Source organism: Ixodes scapularis, unplaced genomic scaffold (assembly GCF_016920785.2).
Source record: "Ixodes scapularis isolate PalLabHiFi unplaced genomic scaffold, ASM1692078v2 PGA_scaffold1__304_contigs__length_218370807, whole genome shotgun sequence".
NCBI classification, from domain to species: domain Eukaryota; kingdom Metazoa; phylum Arthropoda; class Arachnida; order Ixodida; family Ixodidae; genus Ixodes; species Ixodes scapularis.
In genome coordinates, this window is record NW_024609846.1 from 44,356,651 (window position 1) to 44,376,404 (window position 19,754).

General features: G+C 45.7%; 1 protein-coding gene across 1 annotated transcript; it reads left to right on the top strand.

Moving 5' to 3' along the window:
• Positions 1 to 18,559: 18,559 nt before the first annotated feature.
• LOC120840397 lies at positions 18,560 to 19,525 on the top strand. Its single transcript, XM_040210898.3, has one exon. The coding sequence runs from the start codon at positions 18,560 to 18,562 to the stop codon at positions 19,418 to 19,420; it is 861 nt and encodes a 286-aa protein (XP_040066832.1). The 3' UTR covers positions 19,421 to 19,525.
• The last annotated feature ends 229 nt before the right edge of the window (positions 19,526 to 19,754 follow it).

The window sequence follows — 19,754 nt, forward strand, 5'->3', positions numbered from 1 at the left end:
CCATAACCACCTAGAATAATCGAGGCCTGCAAACATCTTCCTCTTTCTCCATAGAACGTCATCACAGTCTTATGGCGCAAACTCGGCAATTGGACACACGGGGCCGTTTCTGGGTGTATTTCGACGCGTTGATTGGATCGAGGCGCAGCCGGACGCCAACGTGGCACTCGGATCAAATTTGTACCTTTGCTCGACCTTACTCTGATAACGTAAAAGTTCGAAGGCGCAAGATTTGACTGTTCTAAGTGCTGGTGGCAATGCTCCCTGGTGTCCTCAACAAAGCCACCTTGAGCTCGCCCGATTTGCTTCCGCAGTTCGATCTACGAACAAGTAGGAATAAAACTAATAGTACTCGCGTATATTTTTGTGCTAATATTCTTTAAAAAAGACGCGCTAGGCTTGAAACTGTAATCAAGGCTTTATTATATATTCTTCTTCGTCTTCTCCTTCTCCTTCTCATTCGTCCTCTTCTTCTTCTTCTTCTCCTTCCTCTTCTTGTTCTTGAGGCTTACCTTCGTGCACAATGGTGGCGATTGTGATCGACAGAGCACCAAAGCAAAACACGAGGCCAGCCACAGGCCGCACACCACCACTATACCACCACACCGCGAAAAAGGCGAGCACGCTACGCCGCCGACGCCGTGGCCGCCGAGGAGGGACCTCATACCTCAGCGCCCTCCGTGGCGGTGCGGAACTAACTACTCCTAGTTCTAGGCTAGCTCCGAACACGATCTGGTCGCTCGCTCCCCGCGGGAAGAGCGGCCAGAGTCCTCAGCTAACTGTGTTTCTTTTAGCGTGCTAGGGGCCTGTCAGTTTCGACCTCCAAGAAGAGTCACGATCTTACCGTAGTTTGTTAACCTTAAACGTTTGTTATGTGACGATTGAAGCTAACTGAATTCGAAGTAAATTTCGGTGGCACTGCAGTCAAAGGTATACCTGAACGCGTGTCCTCCCCCAGAAAGAGCGCCAAATAAAGCTGCGCGGGCGTTCTTCTCGTCTGCTCGGGAATTCCACAGAAAGTTGCCCCCGAGTGTAGGTATGTTTCCACCTATCATAGTCCACACCTTTCCGTGTACTGCCAATAGAACAGCGTCAAACGCTTCGTCGTGAACTGGAATAAAAGGTAAGACAGTTTGAATTATCCAGTCTTTCAACATACCACTGAATCGAAGTACCACACGAAATATAATCATGAAATGTAATAGTGAAATCCTGACTGCATCAGCGTGCCTAGATTTGAGAGTGCGTGCTTCCTACTGCTTGATCGGGGGCATGCCATCTGGGCAGCTCTTGCAATACAAGATGCGGGAAAAGAGCGAAAGCGTTTGTCTTCTGCAAGTATCCCCACGCTTCGCTCGGCTTCTCCGTCCGTTATCCTCGTCGCCAGGCGACAGCGCACGCGTGCGCATGACATCCCATCTTCGCGCCGCCATAAAGTTGCAAACGCTTTTCATGGTCTGAGTTGCTCCCTGTCTCGTAAATATCACTGCACGATGCAGGCTGATAACAACAAGCGACCGGCGGTGGAGCACCATTTGAATTTCTTTCTGTTTTAACAAAGACGTAGGACGCCATTTTTTTAGCTTTGAATAATGTACGTTCTGGTGAGGAAAAATGGTGAGGAGAGCAAAATTAACAAAACAATAAACAAGTTCACGATTTTAAAATTATTTTATTACAAGCAGACAAACAAAAACAACAACAGTCAAAAGCTAAAATGAACGAGTCACCGATGAAACAAGAAAAACTGGATTAGGAAGAAAAAGGTAATATGGGGATAAACAAAAAATAAAAACAGACAACAGAAAAGACAACGAAAAAAAGAGCTTCGAAAGACGGGATAAATGGAGGTGGGTAAGTTAACAAAGACAGAGACAAAACAAAAAAAAAAATAAACAGAAGGAAGGCGAGCAAAGTAGAAAGAAAAATTAAAGCTAATGGCGGTTTGCTCGTCCCGAGATAAACATGTCCGACGGGACGGGTCGCGGGTCTCCGAAGGGAAAAAAAGGGAAAAACAACGTGGGCTGCCGCCGACAGCCTGCAATAATAATGGACTCATAACGCGGAATGGCAAAACCCGGCAAATTAGCTTGTCAGAAACAACAGTCACCGGATGCTTTTTTGAGAAAGACGAGGCGTGGCCTTAGGCTGCCCCTCGTCAATGGCGCCGGAAATTGTAATTTTAATCGTGTGGTGTGTGTACTTTTCTACAGCCTGAAGTCAGTCAGCCCCAATTGACGACTTGTTGCTGAGCTGTAGATGAGAAATGTAGCCAGTGCTGTGCAACCGCTAGCACTAGGGCTGGGCGTCTATTAAAAGTTTAACCCGATTAATAGGCACACTCTAATCAATTCAATAATCGATTAATCGAATTCACTGATTTAAATTAATAATATATTAGCGAGGACAAATTTACACTTCCTGCATTCGCAGATTTTTTCTTATTAATATGTGATACACAGTGCAATGTATATATCTCCGATTAGAATTCAAGTTTGATGTGTTTTTGAGAGCAGCCCAAAGAGACTTACAGGTTATGTTTCGAGTTGCGGATGCACTTGTGGATGCCGACGTAGCCCACGAACACGTGGGTTTGAAAGGCGCAAACCAGCAGGAACGGGCCCCATTTTCCACTGAAAGTTTCATCAGAAAATTACTTATAACCTATTATAAATAAGATATGCTTGTTTTGGAACTTTGTTCTCTCCGGGTCGCTAGCGCTACAACATTTAGGAGGAAACAGCGTACGGCCATGGCGTAGTTCATTTTTGCGGAGAAAAGAACGCTGTGAAAGCTGGGAATATATTATTATCTTTCACGCTTTTTGCATTGCCGGCCTTACGCTGTATTGGTCGGATGCCACACAACGCCCCGCTGCCGCCGACCTCGAGCTTCCCAGGAGACCCGACCCCCGGCCCCCTCTACTACAAACTCCGTGGGGTCAATAAAGTGTTTTCTTTTTCTCTCTTTGTTGTGCCGCGTATATATTTTCTAAATAGTTTTATACTGTGGTATAGATGCCTAGGTTGTACATGTACATGTGCGTTTTAATAGGTCCCGGAAGTGATGTAATGGGCGTTTGATTTTTAGACGTCCAGGTGTCTTCATAGAACAAGAGGGACAAAGGATAAATACACATCTCCAAACACAGCTAGGTGACTGGGGCGCGACCGAAAAAATCCGCCTGGTCCGGGTATCGAACCCGGGAGCTCTCCATTACAGGTGGAGCGCTCTACCAATTGAGCTAACCAGGGGCTAGACGTCAGTAGAGCAAACGGGTTTTATCAGCTGCCACCAGTCTAACACCGAAAAGGGTGAAGCATTGCATTTTAAGGTTATAATTATAATGCAATCAAATGCAAAGTCCAAGCGAGCTGGACAAGAATGACGAAAAGAAGCCCTGGAGAAGGGGAACAAGAAGGACAAAGGATAAACACAAATCTCTAAACGCAGCTGGGTGACTAGTGCGCGACCGAAAAAATCCGCCTGCTCCGGGTATCGAACCCGGGACCTTTCCATTACAAGTGGAGCGCTCTACCAACTGAGCTAACCAGAGGTTTGACGTCACCTGAGCAAACCGGTTTTATCAGCTGCCACCAGTCTAACACATGCAAGGGTGAAGCATTGCATTTTAAGGTTATAATTATAATGCAATCAAATGCTAAGTCCAAGCGAGCTGGACAAGAATGACGAAAAGAAGCCCTGGAGAAGGGGAACGAGAAGGACAAAGGATAAACACAAATGTCTAAACGCAGCTGGGCGACTAGTGCACGACCGAAAAAACCCGCCTGCTCCGGGTATCGAACCCGGGACCTTTCCATTTCCAGTGGAGCGATCTACCAATTGAGCCAACACGGGGTAAGACGTCAGTTGAGCAAGCCGGTTTTATCAGCTGCCACCAGTCTAACACCAACAAGGGTAAAGCTTGCATTTTAAGGTCATGATTATAATGCAATTAAATGCAAAGGTGCAAGCGAGCTGGACAAGAATTTGGAAATTTGTGTTTGGCCTTTGTTCCTCTTGTTCCCCTTCTCCAGGGTTTATTTTCGTTATACTTGTCCAGCTCACTTGCACCTTTGCATTTAATTGCAGTATATTCATCGAGCGATGTTTCTCCGTAGTTCACATAAAAAACAGGCTTTAGAAAACAGTCGAAAAATTATCCAGTCTCATGTCCTGCAAAACCAACAATCTCACGCGAAACGCACACCGCGTAGAAGCAGTTTCGAGCTTTTAGCCTTTCCCAAAAAGACCACTGACCAGACCTTGTCAACGTAGTCTTGCTCGGTTCTGGTAAAAGTATGGCGCAGCGGCAAAGAAATATCGCGACGTAAAAACGTGACGGTCTGCCTCTATAGAGTGAAAACAAGTCGCAAGATACCCGAATTCAAAGCGTGGCGACGGAGAACTACGTGAAAAAGAGAAGAGCCATGATTTCGTTTCAAGATTTTGTAATTCACTTTACTTTTCAAATGCACCTCACGTTTACCACCAATGGCTCTGTTGAATAGATTATCCGAGAACACCGTGTCTTACGAAAGTCTCCCAAATTTCTTTTTTATATATATATGTTAAATTTTTTTTTTGTTTTTATTTCGGGAAGTTGATACGCTCGCGTCCACGTAAATAAATAATTGTCGCTGCAATAGTAATGTACAAGTGCTACAGTAGCCAAAACAAAATAGCTCTCAAGGTTTCGTTAAGCAAATTGAATTTGCCGCAAAGTAGCAGGAATATCCAACGAGTTCGCCAACATTCAACGAAACAAAGAATTGGCAAGACCGAATACATGTTAAGCACGTACTCGAAAAAAAAAATACCGAAAATTGTGAACCAAGCAAACAAAAACCATGTTTTTTTTTGTTTTTTTTTAAGTCGACGTATACTTGTTTATAATTAGTTTTTGTTTTGCTTTTTAGCAGAAAAATCAGCATTTTGAAGTTTTTTGTGGTAAGGTGGGTTTCTTTTACGTTTTATTACCCTCGAATGCTAAAATGACTATTTTCACGACGGTTTTCAGTAGCAAAATAACTGTAAAAAAGATTGACTTGTGGCTTGAGAAATTTAGCAGTGTCTGAGGGCCACCTTTAGATTCATGATTGAATTCATAATAACCTAGACGCAAACGAAAGCCGCCAGCGAAGGGCCAAAGAACATAATTTAGTGGACTGCCCAGTCAAGTCATTCTTTAAAACGGAATGCCAAATATTCTATACAAAAAATCAGATGTAAAAAAAAAAGATAAGACGACGAACGTAAAAGAAAGACATATATTGGTAGTGTGGCGATCATTAAAAACTCAAAACTGAAAAAACGAAAGAAAGAAAAGAGGAAGAGAGAGAGAGAGAGAGAAGATACATAATTCAGTGAAATGCTTCGCACTCTTAAAAACTGAGCAATTCTTCACAGTACATTCACAGCGATATCTCCGACATTTTTCGGCGAAGTCATCGGGCATCGGCGTCGCGTTCACGCACCGTGCGTAAAGCATTCTGAACTAAATAGGCACTTGTTTTGTTCCGAAAATTTTGTTTTGCTTCCATTTGCCACTTTCACGACTTACATATAGGGGGCGCACTAACGCGTGCCGAAATGACTGTCATCTGGATGATCGTCGTAGAACAGCCAACATTTACCTTGGAACAACAGTACGAGGCTGGGACTGCGACGCGTAAGTAATTCCAGTTGCGCTATATACGAGCAGTGTTCGAGCCTTACTTCGGTTTTTTTGTTTTTTCTCTTCATGAAGGTGTAGGCGAGCAGCTTTGTTGTGAAGCCGATCGTCCAAAAGCTAGGGAGCGCGATTCTTATACCACGGTACCACCATCGCTGAAAGTTGCGAATTTTGTTTCGTTGATTGTTCCTTAGCGTGTGAAAGCCTGTCTCCCGGGACGAGCTCTTGGCATTGACAATGCTACGACAGCATCTTTTTTTATTATCTGCTATTGAGTTTCCAGAGAGCACATGTCGTCGGGCGGCGGAGAAAAGCTCACCGGAGTTAAGCTCACAGGAGAAAAGCTCACCGCAAAACCCGCAGATGCGGAGAAAAGCTTCACCGGCCTTTGAGCGGATGCGGAGAAAAGCTCACCGATTTTTGTAACTTGGAGGATTCTGCTTCAAACGTGGCAATTTAACACAATTTGCATTCGTCATTTCATTAAACATATGTCCTCTTTTTGTAATATTCTTCAAGTTTATTGGGCATATTTACTAATTCCTCAGAAATTTGTAATCACCCATTTTGTTTATTAATGCAGCCGCAAGTATAAAATCGGAACATCATACACCGGTAAAAAAGACAACGCTTTATTGACAGCTGACAGTGCGCCGTCAGTAGCTCTGTTAGATAAAGAGGTTTGTTCTTTGCGAGCTGATATAAATAGCGGTGTGTGAACCGTTTCAGCTCCAAATATTGTGTAGTGCCTAATAGATAAGCACGTGTTTGTTGATGTAATCAGTGTCGGCTACGCTGTTTTCTTTCTGTTAATTTCACTAACAAAACTTTAGTTGCGAGAACAGCTTCGTCCTGTCGTGATTGTTGTCTTCACTCCGTAGTCGTCGTTTGAGCGGTTTTCATCATGCATAACGTTCACCAACTCGCCCTATTCGCCACCTTACAGAGGACCACTTCTTATATAGGTCACGAGTAACAACGGTGCCATTGTGCAGCTCTGAAGGTCATGGGTGGCTTGCCATAGAAGGGCACTATCACACAAAGGCAACGTGTGGAAACACCAGCACCAACGGCTAGAAAACGTGCATTGCCGTGGAAGAACGAAGCCTGGATATCCTACTGACTGTTTTATCCTGTTTTCAAAGGTTAGCAAAAGCTTCAAAGATAATTTCAAGCACCGCGTTGTTGCGCATGCACTTTCTGATTTTCGGCATTTACAGTTTGGATTTTTAGACCTTAGGCACACATAATTAAGTTTTCGAACTTTTTCTTGTTCTTCAAGTTCATAAAGTTTTCAGTCAGGCTTTCGTTGCTTAGAGAGCAAGCCACAAAAAAAAACACTCACCCGCAATTATTGATTTGGCAGAAATTTACCCAATAAGCTTAACAAATATTACAAAAAAGGACATTTTCTTTCTAACAAAGCCGGGGATTTTTAATGATAATAAATTGACATATGTTACGCGTGATCCAACAGCCTCTATATAAAAAGAAAAAAACAAATCGGTGAGCTCTGCTCCACATACGCTCAATGGCCGGTGAGCTTTCTTCCACATCCGCCGGTTTTGCGGTGAGCTTTTCTCCGGTGAGCTTATCTCCGGTGAGTTTTCTCTGGTGAGCTTTTCTCCGGGACCCTATGTCGTCGGTATTGGGTATTACAAAACTACTAAGTACAGAGGGTTCTTAACGCTGATGACATAGCTCAGATTTGGACTCCTGACGCGATAGCGAACGGGCGCGCGATCGGTTGCTCCACTGCGATTGCGACAACTGCGGCTCTCAGCCGCGGTGAAGCCGTTCGCGCTGATGTACTACGTAATGATTGCACTGTCACTCTGCCAACTCTTCCATCAGGTGAAGCGACGAAGTTCAGTCTTGTGCTGCACGCCGACACTCGCAAACGACCGTGCCATTTGTCGTAGATTTCATCGGGTCTCTAGGACATGCGGGTATCCGTGATGACGTGGCAGGCCTATGCGCGTTCCAAATGGGGCACGTCTGAGTGCTGAAACTCCACACTGCTGCGGCCAAAAGAGAAGCTCCTTAAGGCAGGGAAGCTACAAATGAAAGACCATCTCTGTCTTGCCATCGACCCCAATGAGCGGGAGTTCAAGGTCAGGGTCCATTGGGTGGCTTTTCACGTGCCAGTCGAAGCCATCTGCCGGGCCTTCGAACCCTTTGACGAAGTAAAAGGTGTCTCTTGTGAGAAGTGGCGAGTCGAGGGCCTGACGAACGCCGATTCAACAACCGTTCTCGTTCGGTTGGTTCTTCGGGACAACATGACGGAGCAGTCTCTGCTTCATCAGCTCCGTTTCCAAAGCGGCACGGTGCTTGTTGCCGTACCCTGGCGGGCGCCGGTGTGCCTCCGACGCAAACGCACGGGATACATACGACGCGGTTGCAAGGCTCCGAGGTGTGAAAAGTGTTATGGGTTCGGGCACGAGACTCGGGACTATGTGCGGACCTACGCCCGAGCCGCCGCCACTCAAGTTCCCGAAGACGAGAGCGCGGCCCTTAACCACGGATGAAGGAGAAGCGGAGGAGGCGGCGACGCCGTTGTCTCCATCGCTATCACCACGAAACATCCCAGCAGCGAGCGTCGAGACCAGCAGGATGCCGAACAGTCAACAAGACCAGCCGTCCACCGCGGTGGCGAGGCTGAACGAGGCGAGAATGTGACAGCGCAGGAGGCATCAGCCACGAGCGATGAGAACACTGCACTGGATGTGGACGAAATGGACATCGGCATTCCAGTGATGCAAACAAAAGAAAGATAAAAATTGAGGCTTCAATCTACGCTGAGAAGGTGGTTGGTTAGCGAAGCTGTGGTCACCTGCAACGATTGCCTGCTGCACTATACGAAAGACCGCCGCCGGTCGCAGCACGGCGCCGCTGGTCGTACTGCCGTTTCTTTTCCCTTTGCCGCTCCTAGTATTCACGCTACTCCTCGGGAATCCTAACTATGCGTGGCCTATTCATCGCGGTGTTGCAGCAAAAATGAAATCAGTTGCTACAATACGTTTCATCTTACGTTTAAACACAGCGGATATTACGAGCCATCGAAGGCAATCGAAGGCCGTGTGAGTGTCATGTGATCTTAGAGAGGGGGCACACCGACGCGGGGAAAGCGTATTACGGGCCACGTCCACAGAACGGGATTGGCTAAGATAGCTCGTAGCAGAATCCCGGAGAAAAGCTCACCGGAGAAAAGATCACCGGAGAAAAGCTCACCGGAGATAAGCTAACCGGAGAAAAGCTCACCGCAAAACCGGCGGATGCGGAGAAAAGCTTACCGGCCGTTGAGCGTATGCGGAGAAAAGCTCACCTATGTTTTCTTCTTTTTATATGGAGGCTGTTGGATCATGCGTAACATATATCAATTTATGATCATTAAAATTTGTCATCTTTGTAAATAAGAAAATGTCCTTATTTGTCATATTTGTTAAGCTTATTGGGCGAGTGGCGAGTGTTTTCTGTGGTTTACTCTCTAAGCAACGAAAGCCTAACTGAAAACTTTATGAACTTGAAGAACAGGAACAATTTTGAAAACTTACTAATGTCTGCCTAAAACCTAAAAATCTAAACTGTAAATGCCAAAAATCCGAAAGTGCATGAGCAACAACGCGGCGCCTGAAATTCGCTTTGAAGCTTTCGTTAATATAATAATAATAATAATAATAATAATAATAATAATAATAATAATAATAATAATAATAATAGTTTATTTACCATATACATGTATATATGGTGGGAGCTGGGGAAAAAAGCTTACAAGGAGCTTGACCGGTCCCCAGCCCTCTCACAGGAACACATCGGTGTAAAAAATTGTACAAAGCAAAGTCCACTAATGCAAAACGGGAATAAAAAAACAAAAGAAAGAAAAGCAAACACTGGGCCGAAAATGCCAACTAGATATCAGCCACACACAAGAACGAAGAAAATGGACTTGCAAAATACAAAAAGTGAACACGACATTATCTCAAAGAAAATATTCACGGATCTCACGAGTGGCTAAAGATACTAAAACCTCTGAAAAGAGGATAAAACAGTCAGTAGGATATCGAGGCTTTTTTCTTGCACGGAGATGCACGTACGTTTTTTAGCCGTTCGTGCTGGTGTTTCGACACGTTGCCTTTTTGTGATTGTGCCCTTCTACGGTGAGCCACCCATGACTTTCAGAGCTGCACACTGGCACCGTTTTTACTCGTGACCTATATAAGAAGTAGTCTCCTGTAAGGTAGCGAATAGGGCGAGTTGGGAAGCGTTATACATGATGAAAACCGCTCAAACGACGACGAGGGAGTGAAGACAACAAACATGACAGGACGGAGTTGTTCTCGCAACTAGAGTTTTGTTTGTGAAATTAACAGAAAGAAAACAGCGTAGCCGTCAGCTGTCAATAAATTGTCGTGTTTTTTTAAAGGTCTACGATGTTACGATTTTATACTTGCGGCTTCATTCATAAACAGAATGGGTGATTACGAATTCCCGAAGAATTAGTAACAATGCCCAATGAACTTCAAAAATATTACGAAAAAGATGACATATTTTTAATGAAGTGACGAATGCGAACTGTGTTAAATTGGCACGTTTGACGCAGAATCCGCTAAGTTAAAAAAGCCGGTGAGCTTTTCTCCGCATCCGCTCAAAGGCGGGTGAGCTTTTCTCCGCATCTGCCGGTTTTACGGTGAGCTTTTCTCCGGTTAGCATATCTCCGATGAGCTTTTCTCCGTTGAGCTTTTCTCCGGTGAGCTTTTCTCCGGTGAGCTTTTCTCCGCCGCCCCTCGTAGCATCCACTGCGTCCGGACGTAGGGTGATACGGGGCATAGGCAGGTTCCTCTTTTATATATGAAAGGCTAGTGACGTCACCCCCCCCCCCCCCCCCCCCCCGACGCGAGCTGCCACCTTGGGCAACAGGAATCTTCACCGGGAACGTATGCGGTGAGCGCTAGGTGCTTCGCATTGTTTTCAAGAGCTCCTTATCATTCATAGTATGGTTAGGATGCTTGTTTTGTGCTTATTCTTTATTGAAACGAATGTTGTGCTGTAGGTTGTATACGTGGTGTTCTTGCCAGGCACGTAGCCAGGGGGGGGGGGGGGGGGGGGGGAGGGGGAGGGCAGTAGGGCAATGCATAAGTAGCTTCTGGAGAACGCACAGCAAGGAGTGGGTGTATCTCGAAACAACCCTTTCTTATTTGAACCCTTCTCGTTTGAACCCAATCGCAAAACGCCCTTCTCAATTTAACCTTTCGCGTTTCGACCCTTTCTTATTTATACCCGTCTCATTTGAATCCATTCTCATTTGAACCCTTCTCGTCTGAACCCATTCGCAAAGCGCCCTTCGCGTTTTAACCTTTCGCGTTTCGACCCTTTCTCATTTGAACCCGTTGTCATTTGAACACCGTAGTGAGGTATAGAGAAAGGAAAAACAGTTGAGGATGAAGGTTGAAAATGAAGCGAAGCGGCACCATCTCTTGCATAGCACATGAAACAATTTTCCTTACGCCTGCGTTCCACCCCGAGTCTGTTGACGTAGCTACGTGGCCACATGGTGACGTGGTTTCAAAAGTGCTAGCGCAGATTCGGTACTTCATTTCTCTTCTGTCGCTGTATGTCGTAAGATGTAGTCGTGTGGAGCGGATGGATCATTGTGCTAGTCGTGTGTTATTGCTTGTAATGGCCAATTCGGGTGTTCATTTTTCCTGAAAAAACGTTTTCCCGTATCTTCGGCAAGGGCGTTCGCGTGGTCAAAGGCTGGCGGGTGCAAGCTTTTCGGGTTGCGCTTCTCAGGCGTGTACCGGGAATTTACCAGCAGAAGTTTTCCCGAGCTCCCAGAGGTCGGGCAGCTTGTCTGCCAGTCTGTATCTAGTATCGTTACATTCGAATCGGGATAGGGAACCAAACGAAACAATGCTCGCTGAGGCGGCAAATAGCGGGTTCGAGTGGCAAACGAAGCCATCATGACAGGCACCCCTTTGTGCTCTGAGACAAGATAGCAAAAACAACGAAGAGAAAGATAATTTATGTTTCAAAGAAAGTCAACATTTTTGGAAGAATTTATCCAGCATGAGCAAGGTATGTTTTCTCTGAGACACGGGCTGCATCATACATCACTTTATTTTACAACTCTGTAATAACAAGTTATTACACCGCTGAAAAAAAAGTATGCATAGTGATGCAGTTTGAAACTTGAACACTCATTACAATTTCAAGGAGGGTGGGTACTAGAGAGTTTTAGTAGACCGTTCCGATACCCCCGATAGCCCCGATAACGATACTATGCATGCGCAAGGGAGGCGGTGGCGGAGTATCGGGTACCGTTATCGGAGTCATATGGGAACGATTTACTAAAACTCTCTACTAACAGTAAGCAGAATATGGAAAGCGACGCTGGCAAGCCTCCGTGGCAACAGTTAATCGAAAATCCAAACGAAGTTTATTGAAGTTTGACGCGCGTGCGCGCAGCACCACACTGATTTATACATCTTCCCTTTCATTGATTTTATATTTTAATATTTTGTCAGCTGTACGGACTGTGGTAATGCCAATATTTTGAAAAGTTTTGTGTTGCCGCTTCTGTTTACACACATCTCAAAGAGTCGTAGTTTATGTTGGCGTATGCAGCGTGCTCATAGTACCATAAAATCATCGAAGAAGAAGTTAACAGAGCCCACTCGCGACCCAGTCAAATAAAAACGCCAGTTCATTCTGCTTTGCATTCGGGTGGAGAGGGTCACGTGATGCGCCGCTGGCGCGTTTTTGGTCGCCGGTGCCACAGGCAAGGGCCCGAAGGGAATTAATTACCCGAATTAGCCATAAATACCGCAGAAAGATTGTGAGATCATGATGTTGGATTAATTTGGGTTCGTAATGAGACAGGTTAAAATGAGAAAAGTCTTTCTGACAATGGTCAAAACCAGAAAGTATGCTTTGAGAAAATTTGAAATAAGAAAGGTTAAAATGAGAGAAGTCGTTTTGAGAAGGGTCCAAACCCGAAAGTTTGTTTTGAGAACGGTTTAAATGAGAAAGGGAGAAACGCGAAAGTTGTTTTGCGCTGGGTTGAAATGAGAAGGTACAAACCAGAAGGTAGAAATGCGAACGGGTTCAAATGAGAACCACCCGATCCAGGCGGACCTGGAGGCTGATGACGTAGCCAGCCTCCAGCGTGGTGTCTACTTGCACGCACTCACAGACTCGGCTCTTCTTGGCATATCAACTCTCAGCTTCCTTGTTTACCTTCCACGTTTCCAGCATCCGGTCTGTGACGATTACGTCTACGGCATCGATCGCCTTGTCGAAGTGTTCGACATTGATCGCAGCAGCGATGAGAGTGATTGCTATCAAGAGATGTTGGCAGCTGTTTATTTTGACTGCGACCCGCTGGCGACGAGCTCCAGCGACGACGAGTTCGCCGTGGTCACCGTCGTCCGGGAATATCTCGCAGGCGCATGCAGGGTGGAAGGTCAACCGGCCGGGGGGCGAGAGCGAGAATAGCTTTCAGTTTACCGAGCTGTTTGAGCGGTTTTGTTCGTACCGCGACGAAAAGAGCTTGGGCGATCATGGGGGCGCCTAGAATGAGAGAGTCTTCATGGTCACGTGGTTTATGGACACCATGGTGTGACTAACTTGAGCAGTGTTGCCTGGTCGCCAGATGAAAATTATAAAATTTCGTAAATTGAATATTGCAATTATCAGAGCTCTAAAAATTGCGTAACTTGGTGTATATACTAAGTAGCCTATGAGCATTCCATTTCAAGACTAATCTATCCGTTTAATTTTCGTGTCATAACCCCTTTAAGATTAAACACCGAAAAACACTGATTTTAAGAGAAAAAAATAAACACCAATAAATAACCACCGAATCTGAAGAAAAATAAATACCGAAAAGCGGAACCCTAGTTATAAGTTATAACCTGGGTTCAGTGTTTCGGATGAAACCGAAAAACTCCGAAAAAGAGCCACCTATAAGAATTCCGGTATATTCAAATTTAATCAATAAACTCCAAATTTGTATGCAGCCTTTTCAAAGAGTAAGTTACAGATATCACTGTTGAGTACCGCTACACCGCATAGAAGCGGACTCTAAATTTCCGCAAAACGTAATCAATGCGTGGAAGGTGTTCCTTTTAATACAGTAGAATCACAGCGAGCGCGCTGATTAATAAAACAAAAAAATCGATCGGTGCATAAGCTTACTATGCTGCATAAATTTCCGTAGAACTGCGGCCGCAGCTCAAGAAGCGTCCACGGGCTCCTGCCGCATGACGATGTTGGCTGCACTTAGGCTGCGCTATACTTCGTCTCACCCTATGATGGACTAAAGGCAAAAGCTTACGGACCACCAGATCCAATCACGAGCCCCTTAGAAATTACGTAGTATTTCGCGTCAGTGCACGTGTCGGTGCCCACGTCTAATGAGGATGGGCGGGCAGTGGTTCGAATTGAATAGCACTGAGTGACTCACCAATTTTACATCGCAAAGAAAGCCGCAACATACAGCCTCTTTGCAGTGTCGAAGCTACAGACAGGGTGGAGCACTGTTTGATTCAGAGCATTATTCGTCTACCCCTAATCAATGTTAAGCATCTGATAGTTTAAGGTGAAACTTCATTGGACCTGGTGGCCTGTGGCCTTGACCTTTAGTCCATCGTAGGATGAGACAAAGTATAGAAGCGAATGCGCGTGGCTCGCTGAGTCGCGCGAGAGGGTCGCGTGAACTGCCCTTCCCTCAGAGCACGCGAGCTTGGCCACTCGGCCGCTGATTACAGCGATCAGCGAAGAACATGGAATCACGGCCCAATCAAACAGCAGCGCGTCGCATTGAAGCGAGCAAGCGAGCAAGCCAGCAGATAAGTACGGTGGCCGGGAGAAAGAAGAAGACGCCGTTCCGAACGGACGCGCTTTATGTTCTCCAAGGAAAATACACCGGCCACTGGCCGGGGAAATGCTGAGGCTTCGGCCAGTTCTTCGGAAACCATGACAACTGAATACCGGACCGTCTTACCTCGTCTACCCACAGGTAATTTGAGCCTAAACTCTGTTTTCCTGCATGGAGATCTTGCCGCGAGACCCTACCGCGCACCTGACTTCCGTGATGCCTTACGAGGAGTGGTTGAGGCTCAAGATATCATCGGAATCGGCCAATTCCAAATGAGCCACGTATGGATGGTAACTTGTACTAACGCTTTGGCGAAAGCCAAGCTCGTCAACAAGGCCGAGCTCTGTGTGAAGGGACACAGATGCATAGTCATCGACCCAGACACCAGAGACGTTAAACTCAAGTTGTTGTGGCTGCCGGTCCACATGGAGAACAAGCGAATCGAAGAGGCGCTAGCGCCCTACGGTACGGTTCGTTCAATCGTTCGCGAGAAGTGGAGTTGCCCAGGGATGGAGCAAATGGAGACTTTAAACAAGGAAGTAACGTTAACACTCCGTGAAGGGATGTACAGCACCCAAATCCCGCACCAACTCACGGTTTTCGGCTGCCGAAGCCTCGTGATCGTTCCTGGTCGCCCTCCGCTGTGCCTCCGATGCAACCGAATCGGGCACATACGTCGAGAGTGCAGAACTCCTCGGTGCGGCGAATACCGACGCTATGGACACTCTACAGACGAATGTGTATCGACATACGCCGACAAGCTCCGACAGGTGAGAACCCCTCTTGATGACGTTGTTCAAGATCACCTAATGGACATCAGTGAGATGGTTGACGCTACAGGAGAAGTCATCGATTCCATAGCACCAAGGACAGAACGGGAAACTGCTTCCCAAGAAGCACAAACGACCAATCCCGTCTCGCATGATATCTCATCTGAGCCAATCAAAGAAGACCCTACGATAACCACTACAGCAACCGTGCGAAACTGGTCGGAAGACGAGTACCCCCTCTTGGAGGTAACAGAGGAGCCGTCCTGCAGCCAACAGCAACTGCCTCGCCGGGAGCGTTCCACCACATCCAATGGAGCATCCGTCAAGAGACCCGCTCCTAGGGCTGAGTCGTCCCAGCCCTCTGGAATGAGTGCCAAAAAGGAGAGCAAGAACGACGAGGGAGGAGAAGCAAAGCGCAAGCCAGCAGCGCTCCGAGAAGACACTTACCGCTCATTCACACTGGAAGCGGATCCGCGTTCGCAAAGCGGTTGCAAACGCGGTTGTATAAAGATCCAGTGCAATTGCACGCGCGCTCGATGCCATCGATTGCGCGTGCAATTGTACTGAATCTTTATACAACCGCGTTCGCAACCGCTTTGCGAACGCGGATCCGCTTCCAGTGTGAATGAGCGGTTACAGCGTGGCTCCACAGCCGGACAACGAGATGAAAGACTATGATGTTTTACCTACATAACGACTAGTAGCCCATGGCACGCCCCCCACTCAGCTTCGCTACCCTCAACGTCAGAGGACTGTGTTCACGTGCGCGACAGTCCCAAGTATATAGGCTCCTCTTAAAAGAACAGATAGACTTTGTTGCCATTTAAGAAACAAAGATATTGTCTGATGAGGACACCGCTCGGGCACTGGACCCTTTCCTCTTGACATACGAGGTATGTGTCAGTCATGCTGATGGCTTGTCGGGAGGGTGCTTTTTGTTTCTTAAAAAAAGCCTGGGTTATTCTTCACTGTCACATGTCGTTGGCGACAAAGGAAGGTTTATATGCTGTGATTTTCTGTTACGGGGCATTTTTTTTCGTTTACTGTGTATTTACGCTTATAACGGCGAGCGAGAGAGACGTTTTTTCTTTGAAAATCTTGCCCCATTTCTTGATACAGACAAGCAGATTGTTTTGCTCGGAGACTTTAACTGTGTGTGTAACGTTAGCGACAGATCAGTGCCTTCTACAAGGCGTGATAGCAGTGCCGAAATTTTGAACAGTCTCATATCTGATTACTACCTTTTTGACGTTGGGGCTTCGCAAAACGTTTCTAATCGATTTACCCATCTTCATGCAACATGCAATGCGAGACTCGATCGCATTTATGTATCAAGTCCCCTTTTTGCACAAGTGAGTGCCTACGACGTAAAGCCAGTTTCCTTTTCGGATCACTGCCTTGTAAGGGCGTACATCGGTAGAGACGTACAACGTAAATCATCACCAAATTGGGCTTTATGGAAATTTAATACGAGACTATTAGAAGACAAAGAGTTTAGCAAGCGAGTTTGAGAACATTTTAATAAGGCGAGTTCGAACCACCTATTCGGCATTTTTGCCCAGTGGGACTCGTTTAAACAAGAAATTAAGAATGAAGCAATTGAATGCTCGTGCATAACATCATTCCATGCAAAGAAAGACAAAAATCTTCTTTTACGCAACCTACAGACCCTCCACGAGCTAGAGTGTGAGACGCCTGGTCTGTTTTATGAAGAAATACTACGAGTGAAATGTCAGATACAAAGTCACGAACAAAAACGGTTCCATGGAGCACAAGTACGGTCTCGTTGTAGACGATTTCTATCCTCAGAGACACCCACTCGACGAGCACTTGTCGATGAGACTCGAAATAGACAGTCAAAAAGAATACAACTTCTGAATTGTAACGGGGCATTATCATCTGACGAACTTGACATCATGAATGCTTTTGAAACACACTACCAGAGCCTCTTCGGGCAAACGCAATCGATAAATGGAGAAAAAGCTAAATATCTAGTCTCTTTGATGCCCCAGGTTAGCCAGCTTAAGAGCGATCTCCTTGGTATACCAATCACATTGGAAGAAGTACAATGCGCGATAGATGAATTACCAAATTCAAAAACACCAGGGCCCGATGGACTCCCAGCAGAGTTTTATAAAGAATACAAGGACCTCCTAAGCCCGTTTTTACTTAAAGTATTTTTGGAAGCGTATGAGCAGGAAACACTACCACCTTCTTTTTATAAGAGCCATACAGTTTTAATCCCAAAAAGTAAAGAGGCAGATAAACTACTAAATGTTGAAGGGTACCGCCCTATTACACTCTGCAATGTGGACTACAAAATCTTTGCAAAAAATTCTGACAAAACGACTTCAATACATCACATCCAGCGTTGTTGGCAATCACCAGACTTGTGGAATTAAGGGCAGAACGATACAGACAAACATACACGTAGCTCGTACAATAATAGAGAGCGGTTGTGCTCATGCAGATCAAGTGGCTATGGTTCAAGTGGATTTAGCAAAAGCTTTTGATCGCGTCTCCCATATTTTTCTATTCGACATACTCCGCCACGTAAACTTAGGACCAACACTTTTTAAAGGAATAAAGATATGCTACCGCAATTGTACCACTAGGCTTATAATTAATGGCTCTTTGTCATGTCCAATTCGCCTAGAGTCATCTGTCAAACAGGGATGCCCCTTGTCCCCCCTTTTGTTTGCACTATACTTAAAGCCCCTATGTTTAAGCGTACTAAATAGCCCTACTGTAGAAGGATACCGTTTCTACTCCACAGAGGTAAAAGTGTTGGCATATGCGGATGACATTGCGTTCTTCTGTAAGGACAAACGAAGCGTAGACAATGTGTTCGCTTTAGCTCAAAACTTCTGTTCCACGACTGGGGCGCTCATCAACAAGGCAAAGTGTACAGGCTTCTGGTGCGGGCAATGGGCCACAACACCTTCAAAGTACGCTGGCATTTCATGGAGCTGCATTGCCCCTCAGTACCTAGGAGCTCCCCTTAATTGCGTTAGGAATAATGGACATTATTGGACAGAAAGGGTTGAAAAGATGAAAACTCAAGCGGCAATAATGAAAGTAAATCAGTGGTCTATTTTTGGACGGGCGAAAGCCTGTAATATCTTCTTAGCAGCAAAACTTTGGTACGCACTTCAGGTGATTCGCTGTACTAGAGGCCACATTCAGAAGTTTCACAGAGTGTTTGCAACTTTTGTATGGGGTTCCACTTGGGAACCCATGAGACGAGATAACCTGTTTCGTTCCGTTGAGCAAAGCGGTCTCGGGCTTTTACACGTCTTTTTAAAACAAATTATATCACGCTTCTTGTTCATCAGAACTGTGTCTCATGACTTCCTTCGAACTTACATGCAGGCAGAGCTTTCAAGCGCGTTGCCGTATTTGGTAGTAACAACAGTGCCTGCGAGCACATCTCGTCCATTGGGATACCTCGGAGAGGTTGTGAGCTCAATAGAGTTCCTTAAAGCACGTTTTTCCTTGGAATACTTATTTAAAGCGTCGCGGAAAGCTTTATATGTTGATCTCATCGATGCATTATTTCCTATACCCCTGTACCGAAGTATGTTCAGTAATGGCCCGGGACAAGACGTCCTGAAACGTGTGTGTAAGCTACATGTCTCACCGACAGCGAAGTCATTCTTTTATAAGCTCCACACTTCAACGTTGCCGGTAAAGCCTTGGCTTCGCGAAAAAGGTATATTTGTTCCTTGGTCAGTGAACTACCGTTTGTGCAACCAGCCTGAAACAATAGAACATTGCTTTATTTTTTGCACCGACGCCTATTTGTTTTGGGATGTCCTACAAAGGACATTGAAGAAAGATTTGAATATCTGTGCATATACGATACGTTTTTTGCCTTTAAACCAAAATGATACCTTTCCTTATGACCTGTTCACATTGATGGGTCTGCATAGCCTTTGGAAAACAAGGATGATTGATAGAAATGCTGATCCTCCACGGTCTACAAAGTCCAATTTCATAGAAACTGTGTCACATGTACGTAATGTGTACGACCACCTCAAGAAACGTCCAGAATGGTATAACCTTCTTGACAAATGTGTTCATCTTCCCGACTTTTAGCGATGTGACCCCATTCGAAATATGTTACCATAGCCCTCTTTCTTCGTATTTCCATGTGACCATTATCAGTCAGTTTGAATGTAAATAAGGGATAGCTCTGTTAGAATGTGTCTTGATTGTTTTTACTGTCCTTTTTCCATATAATAAATACAAAAACGTACGGTGGCCGAGTGGTCTAGCGCACACCAGCTCGGAGCACGTGGAGCGAAAGCTCGCGCTGCAGAACCCAGGGATCCTGGGTTCGAGCCCCACCCCTGCCCGTTTCGATCTGGGCCCGTTTGCTCGAAGCCGGTTAACTTTAACCGCGGTTAAAAGTTAACCGCCCTTCCCTACT

Coding starts and splice junctions, on each gene's coding strand:
- LOC120840397 (XM_040210898.3), top strand. CDS start 18,560: ATGAGACGAGATAACCTGTTTCGTTCCGTTGAGCAAAGCGGTCTCGGG.